Raw genomic sequence first — 8,465 nt, 5'->3', positions numbered from 1 at the left:
GGAAGGAGGAAGGAAGGAAGGAAGGAAGGAAAGGAAGGGAGGAAGGGAGGAAGGGAGGGAGAAAGAAAGAAAGAAGTAAAGGAAAGGAAGAGGAAAGGGGGATATAGAAACATCGATGAAACAGAAACATGGCTGCCTTCTGCAGGCCCTGCACTGGAGATCGAGCCCACAACCCAGGTATGTGTTCTGCCCAGGAATCGAACCGTGACCTGATTAATAGGTTGACGCTCTACCACTGAGCCACACCGGCGGGCTGCACTCTTGCACATCTGGATCACTGCCTTTGATGCGAATTTTGGTTCCTCCCTCTGCTTTTGTGGGTCCTTTTCAGTCAGACTTTCAGACTTTCCCGCTTACCTAGAACTATCATCCACCTACTTGTTTCTCCAACTATTTGTCACTGACAGCTTAACAGCTCATCCTATTTTTCTTTCTGTCAGCCAACATCATCGTATTGTCTAAGAATTTTTATTGTTTCATGTGTTTTTACTTTCTATTCTGTTTTTCTTCTAATTATGATGAATAAACGTAATGAAGTCTATATATTTAACATAACCTATAATGACAACAAAAAATAACCTCTCTCCAAAAAACATAATTCTGAGGGAATTGCTTTTAAAATCAAGAAATAGATGACTAGCCATTCTTTATTCATTCAGCAAACATAAAGTGCTAATTATGTGCCCAGCAGCATTCTGGGAGGGAAATCCTTCTGTGGCCCACAGTAGTTGCCCTCAGCAATATCACTGCATCAAATGGAGGGGAGAAAGGGGGAATGGTAATATGATCGCTAAAATGCAGATGGAAGTGTGTCTTCATTGAACCTCTTTGGGCTGTAAGTTAATAGATCTGATGACTGCATTTTGTATCTCTTTATCTCTTTATAACCCCCTATGGCCCTCTCCCCTGCCTCCTTTAACTGAAATGGACTTTCTGAGAATTCTATCTAGAATTGGCATTCTGTGATAGATTTATTTTACTCAGAGGCAATTCATGTAACTGATGCATTGACTGAAATATGCAAACATTTTAATCCTGCGTGATAGGTTTTAAAAAAAATAAAATAAAAACTACCACACCGTTTCTTTATTTTCTTATAACATCACTTGCAAATTAGTTAGTTGCAAAGTAAGTGATCATAAAATTTTTTAAAAAGTAAACCTGTTGAAAGCACATGCCCCCTCAGAGAAAGGTTCATTTTTTAAACGTAGCTCTTGATTTCTGAAATGCTTTTTTCCTATTTAGTTTTTTTAAAATTTATCATTATTGTTGAAAATATTACAGATGCCCCCGCCCCCCTTTTAAATTTTATTTAAAATGACGTTTGAATGATCATGACCATTTTGGAAGAGATTAAAGATTAAGTTTAACTGATTGGCTTGCTTTAGAGTCATATTAGCCACTAATGAAAACCTTCTTTTTTTTCCTTTAAGTGTTGTGGATGCATTTAGAAAAAAAGAGTATGAGGCAGCAGTTAAAATCCAGAGCTGGTTTCGAGGATGTCAAGTTCGGACGTATATCAGGTATATTGATTTTGTCATTGAAAATTCAGATATACCATAAAAATATACTCCTTACAAAATGTAACTTATGCATATAGTGCTCACTTCAAGTAATCTTTTATGTTACTGTAATGAAGCTTAATGAATTATATAATGTCCTTTTTTAAAAATATATTTTATTGATTTTCTACAGAGAGGAAGGGAGAGGGATGGAGAGTTAGAAGCATGGATGAGAGGGAAACATCGATCAGCTGCCTCCTGCACACTCCCTACTGGGGATGTGCCCACAACCAAGGTACATGCCCTTGACCGGAATCGAACCTGGGACCCTTGCATCCGCAGGCCGAGGCTCTATCCACTGAGCCAAACTGGTTAGGGCTATAATGTTCTTTTTAAAAATATAAATATTTTGGTCATTTTTCCTACATATCAGAAAACTAAATTATATTGAGGAACCAAAATTCGCATCAAAGGCAGTGATCCAGATGTGCAAGAGTGCAGCCTGCCTGTGTGGCTCAGTGGTCATTTCTTGACTTGCAACTATTCTCAATATTGTAAACATACTTGACAAAATTCTTCAAATTCCACTGGATGTCACAAATGACTGGTATTAATAACAATTAATTCATTGACTGGTAAGAAAGAAGAAAAACGAAACAAAAAGAACGCTATTCCAATTTTTTCCAACAAGTTGGTAAATGATACCAGAACGATACCATTCCTATTGCAAAGGGATTGAAGTTGATCCTTAACTGGTCCACTTTTTCTTCAATGCTCAAACTGTCCTTCAGCTTCCCTTCCATCCTGAAAAAAAATATTTTCCTACATAAGGTGAAGCACCAATATGCCTCATCAGTAATAATTCAGAATGCAGGCTGGAGATCATACTGTGTATGTCCTTAAGTTATTAGCTAGTAGGAACCAGACATGCAAATTAAAGTGTGATGTTTTCCTGGCCGGTGTGGCTCAGTGGTTGAGCATTGCCCCATGAACCAGGAGGTCATGGTTCAATTCCAGGTCAGGCCACATGCCTGGGTTGCAGGCTGGATCCCCAGTAGGGGGCATGCAGGAGGCAGTAGATCAATGGTTCTCTCTCATCATTGATGCTTCTACCTCTCTCTCCCTCTCACTTCCTCTCTGAAATCAGTAAAAATATATCTTAAAATGTGAAGTTTTCATCTTTGATCACAGTAAACTAGAAACATGGCAGCAAAGAGAGTCTTTTGAATTCAGCAGATGAACACAACATTCACCTGGACAGACTGAGTAATATAAGGAAAGAATAGAGAGGGGAACCATTTCCTGACCTCAAGAATTATTTCTAAATTCTGTGATTCACAGCAACAGTGCCTGGCTTATCTCTCAACATGTCACCATGACTGGTTTTATTGTCTTTGAATTAAACAATATTTTAGAGAGTAAAATATTGAAGAATAATTGAAATTTTAAAGAATTTATTTAATACTGAGTCGTTATCTATACCTTTTTTTTTCCTATTTCTAGAAATTATCAATTATATCCCAAAATGGCAACTCTCCACTTTTTGAAAGTACACATTCACTTGGCTTTGAATTTGATCTTTTGTATTGCAGGAAGGTATATTCTAAGCAGGTTGAAAGAGATACTTTTGTTCCAGTGAAAGCGTATTAATAAGTATATTTTTCCCTCAGGCATTTACACAGAGTTGCAACAGTTATTCAGAAATGGTGGAGAAGTTACTTAGGAAGGAAATGTTATCAACACAAGATAAAGGTAAATATTACACAATTTATATATGGTAGCATGAAAATTATACAATATACCATAACTCATTCACTTCAGTCAGATTTATAGGTAATTTCAAAGTTATTTGTGGTAAATATTTACGTACAAACAAAATTGGATTTAATTTTTAGTGCGAGTCCTCTTCTGAGAGGCCACTCCTGATTTTCCAGTGGAGAAGTGATGACTTGTTTCTTTGCACCCAAACGACACCAGAGGCTTTATTTTGGTTAAAGCACCTTTCACAGAATATATACCTATACGTGCTTATTTGTTGATGATTTTTCTCTACTTTTTAGATGGTGAGTAGACACTGTAGCTTGTTCATTTTTGGATCACCAACATTTAGACTAATCTCTGGCCCTTAACACAGTCAATAAACATCCGCTGAGCCTGGGTGGTGTGGCTCAGTGATTGAGCATCAACCTATGAACCAGGAGGTCACGGTTTGATACCCGGTCAGGGCACATGCCCCAGTTGTGGGCTCGATCCCCAGTGTGGGGCCTGCGGACTGAAAGTTCCCAGGTTCGATTCCGGTCAAGGGCATGTACCTTGGTTTCGGGCACATCCCCAGTAGGAGGTGTGCAGGAGACAGCTGATCGATGTTTCTCTTGCATTGATGTTTCTAACACGATCCCTCTCCCTTCCTCTCTGTAAAAAATCAATAAAATATACTTTTTAAAAAACTTTATTAACATAGTTTCACCTAATTATGAAATGAATTTAGTTTGGCTCACCTGCTTTTAAAGATTCTATTAATAGCAACTGGGAGAAAGAATGTCATTGACTTTTAATTGTTTTGTGTGTGGAAAAATACAAGTTATTTTAAAAATCAGCTGTTGATAATCACCAGGTTGGTATCGGTTGCCAGCAAACAAGGCAAAGCATATGCCACAAATACTCATGATTATTTGGCAATAAATCATTTTAATGATTCTACTCAAAATTACGAAATGAGGGTGACACTGCTGTGGAAAATAATGGAGGCCTGGGCCCATCCGCTCTGGTATCCATATGTGCACGGGCTTTCAAGATTCCACCGCCATCATTCCAGCACAAATATTGTCTCTGGATCACCCTTGCTAGCAAGGAAAGCCGGTTGATCTGGTCAAGTTTGTATAGATATATTACTCAAAATGGTCTCACATATGGTTTTTTGGTGTGGTGTGTGTGTGTGTGTGTGTGTGTGTACTTTAGGGAGTTGAGAATAAATGTGACATCAATTACTGGTTCACACATGACTGACTCATTGGAATCAAAGTGCTCTTCCACCTTTTAACTATACAATTGAGAATCCTGAGGCCTAAAAGTTGTATCTCTCTTTCCTCTTCGCTCAGAATAAAATTGAATCTCTTAGGCCAGTGGTCGGCAAACTGCGGCTTGGCAAACCGCGGCTCGCGAGCCACATGCGGCTCTTTGGCCCCTTGAGTGTGGCTCTCCCACAAAATACCGACTTCTGCGCATGGGCCACGAAGTTTCCATCGCACTGTACGTGCGCGCCCACACGTGGTATTTTGTGGAAGAGCCACACTCAAGGGGCCAAAGAGCCGCATGTGGCTCGCGAGGCGCAGTTTGCCGAACCGGTCTTAAGCAAATTTTGGATTTTATATTTGAAAGTTGGGGGGGAAGGGTTTCTCAAAAAAACCCCGGGGGGGGCCTCCCGTAATGACCATCACACTATCCCAAGCCTCTTTATCCATGTCAGTCTTCACAACAACTCTAGAAAGTAAGGAGAGTCCCATTGTGTGGGGCTGGGAGACAGGCTGGGCGACCTTCAGGCACGTGTTCAGAGCCACAGGCCTCTAAACGCAGCCTCAGGAACGGAACCCGGGTCTGTGGCTGAAAAGCTCCCACACACTCAGGGCTGCCTACTGAACAGCAGTGTGATAAAAATAAGGAACATCTGCCCTGACTGGTTTGGCTCAGTGGATAGAGTGTCGGCCTGCGGACTGAAGGGTCCCAGGTTCGATTCCGGTCAAGGGCATGTACCTGGGTTGCGGGCACATCCCCAGTAGGGAGTGTGCACGAGGCAGCTGATCGATGTTTCTCTCTCATTGATGTTTCTAGCTCTCTGTCCCTCTTCCTTCCTCTCTGTAAAAAATCAATAAAATATATTTTTTAAAAAATAAAAAATAAGGAACATCTTATTCTGAACCCCAATTTTTTTCCAATATGTGAATTCCAATAGGTGTCTCTTGTATAAAAATACTTAATGTTCATATCTGCCTCGATATGCCTTGAAGAAGTAGGATTTTAAAGAAACTACTTGGAATTCACCTCCAATACCAAGAATTATGCCTTGATTGCGAAAACAAAGACGGTGAATTTAGAATGAAGTCCCGCCGCTGTGTTCATTTGTGAATAACATATTGCAGCCAACTGTTCCCTAATTGCCCGGACTGTTGATGAATAAGCCAGCCCTGCTCAGCACAGACAATTTGCTTTGGATCAGACCGGGCAAGGCAAACAACACTAATTACAGCGGAACCCTTTCCTACAAATGCCTATGTGTTGCGGGGCAAGAAAAAAAAATCCCTATGTAAAAAGAGAACGCACTTGTCTCTCATTTTGCCTGACACAGCACCTGTTACCTGGGCTCCAGAAACTATTAGTCGCACGAATTCTGACTGAATAAAAATGGATCATGTTGTATTTCGTGTTGGGAAACACATGCGTATTTTATTCCTTTGCTGTGTATTGCCCTCTCATGACCTTGGTTAATTTTATATTTTTCATTAAAAGATGGGATGGATGGGAAGCTTTATTTCAAGCAGTATTTTCATTGAAATAAGCGATGGTGGCAAATGGGGATTTGCTAGAACAGAGACACGCCTATGAATAGACAGGAGTGTCTCTACCAGAAAGGAACCAAGACTTTCGGAAGCCTTCCCTGTATCAGGGGATTTGCTGTAACGAGATATCATTGTATTTATGGTTTTATGGTGTTAAAATGAATGTTAAACGGAACCGAATTCCCGAGCATTCCTCGGGAGGCAGCTAAGTACAGAGCATTTTGTACAGATGGTTGGAAGGCACAATTTTCCTCCATCGCTGCATCCCCATCCTTGAACGCTTTCGACTGAAGACAGCCTTTCTTTGAATTTTTCATTAAACCAGACGTCTTGAAATATGAATTCCTTTTATGTTTCTGTGAGTTTTGGCTAAGAGAGCCCCAGTGAATAAATCATACAATGCTACGTGTCACCAGCACTTGTGAATATTTCTGCTTTGTTATTCTATTCTCAGTAGAGCTCCATTGATTATCAAACTCAGCGGAGAGCATTTTATGATCATATATCTCCATTAGCGCCTAGTTTGACTACCATAGATTTTTCTGGTTAAGCCTGCATTATGTATTAGGAAGCCTATCTCTTCAATACAAAGTTTGATTTCATTTTTCTAAGCCTCGAGCTCTTATTATGTATTATGTATAAAGATTCTTATCTTTTATATGTAAGAAAAGGCTGCACTGTCTTTGTGTAACTGAAATATATGCCATCTTTTTTTTTCTTCTTGATTCACAGTTAGCATATCATGATATGAAGATGAATATCTACAATGCAATGGCTGTCAGGGTAAATATTTCTTCACTTGTTAAACAAATGAAAAGTCAATTGTGCCTTGAATTCGTTTTTAATAAAATGAGCAAACCAGAATAATGCAAATTTGATTGATATGCTAATGGTAAAGAGAGAAAAGAGTACATAGTTAAAAAGTTAGCTATCCTAAATAATCCTGGCAGTATTAAAAATTAGAGTAAAATGTAAAACATGTAATTATCAATGCTTATGTTTTAGAATGTTAAATATCTCTGAGCCATAACTGGAGAAAGACCATAAATATTAATGAAGCAATGTATTCGTTTCCATATGTCATAGAGAATATTGTGATAAATAGATGAACGTGGTTCTGGAATTTAAGATTCCTGCCCAATACAAATCAATTAGAAATTATTCATATGATTTAACAGTAATAAAGTCAGTTTCCAGCTTAGAAGTTTTATTTCTATCATTTTTGTGTTCATTGTTATGTGTTATTTTCCTGATAGAAAGCTGAAGTTAGTGATTCTGAGGCTGGCTTGGCTTTTGCACAGATTTGAGGACTGGGATGGCAAAAGTTTTTTGGGATTTTTTTTTTTTTTGGTTTTTTTTTTTTTTGGTCTCAGACATTATGGTCATAGCTTGCTTGTGAAGCTGTTATAAATGGAGACGTTACTTAAGCGAATTTTATTAATGTCCTTAAAACCTACATTGTCTTATATTTTCTTTCATTAATCTATTCATTCTTACTTCTGGTAATAAAGGATTTTATTGGGAGTGAAAAAAGACGGTAAGAGACCTCCTGGAAGTCCTGTGTTGAACTATGGCAGGCGAATTAATGTTATTTTGATTACAGTGGGGCCTTGACTTATGAGTTTAATTCGTTCTGAGACCGAGCTCGTTAAGGAGCTCCTTAACTCAAATTACTCTATCAACTCAATGCAAAAAAATGGCCAAGAGACAGCTGGTATCTCAAAAAACTCGTTAGTCGGGACACTCGTAAGTCAAGGCCCCACTGTATTTATATTCCTGCAGGAAGGTGCGTCCCTCTCCAGGGGTGCCTGTGCTGGGAGTCTCCCCCAGGGACAGTCTCAGTATCTCTGTCCACCGCTCTGTTCTGTGGTTTCAGGGGGAAAACCAAGAGGAAGCAGTAGATCCTCTTGCTTCTTTTTCTGATCCAGAGGCAGACACCCCAGTGGCGGTGGCCTGTTGACCTTGCTTAGAATAGAGACATAGACATGCCCCCAGGTCATGAATAGGACCGTCACCTGCCATCGGAAAGAAAAAACTTCTGTTTTTTTAATTTGCTTCATATACGGAGCCAATTGCAAACTCTATCCCGACCATGGACTCCTAGCCTGACAAATAAATTACATCTATTTTCAAGGAGGCTCGGGGACCATTTCTGAAAAGAGAGGAATTTCTAAAAAAATTATTTTTAGCCTATCCATTTCTAAATAGATGTCATTCTTTATAATGAATCAATTACAGGTTGTGATTTTTAAAAAGATATATTTTTATTGATTTCAGAGAGGAAAGAAAAGGGAGAGAGAGAGAGAGAGAGAGAGAGAGAGAGAGAGAAACAGCAATGATGAGAGCAAATCATTGATTGGCTGCCTCCTGCACGCCTCCTACTGGGGATCGATCCCACAACCCGGGCATG

The 8,465-nt window shown here is 39.3% G+C and overlaps 1 protein-coding gene across 1 annotated transcript in view; it reads left to right on the top strand.

The window, feature by feature from the left end:
* SPATA17 (spermatogenesis associated 17) overlaps positions 1–8,465 on the top strand; it is a 64,977-nt gene that overhangs the window by 3,041 nt on the left and 53,471 nt on the right. The window contains 3 exon segments of the mRNA XM_006094329.3: positions 1,434–1,523; positions 3,173–3,254; positions 6,788–6,838. Coding sequence (XP_006094391.2) covers positions 1,434–1,523; positions 3,173–3,254; positions 6,788–6,838 — 223 coding nt within the window.

Source organism: Myotis lucifugus, unplaced genomic scaffold (assembly GCF_000147115.1).
Source record: "Myotis lucifugus unplaced genomic scaffold, Myoluc2.0 scaffold_133, whole genome shotgun sequence".
In the NCBI taxonomy this organism is placed as follows: domain Eukaryota; kingdom Metazoa; phylum Chordata; class Mammalia; order Chiroptera; family Vespertilionidae; genus Myotis; species Myotis lucifugus.
This window is presented reverse-complemented; position numbering and strand designations above follow the sequence as displayed.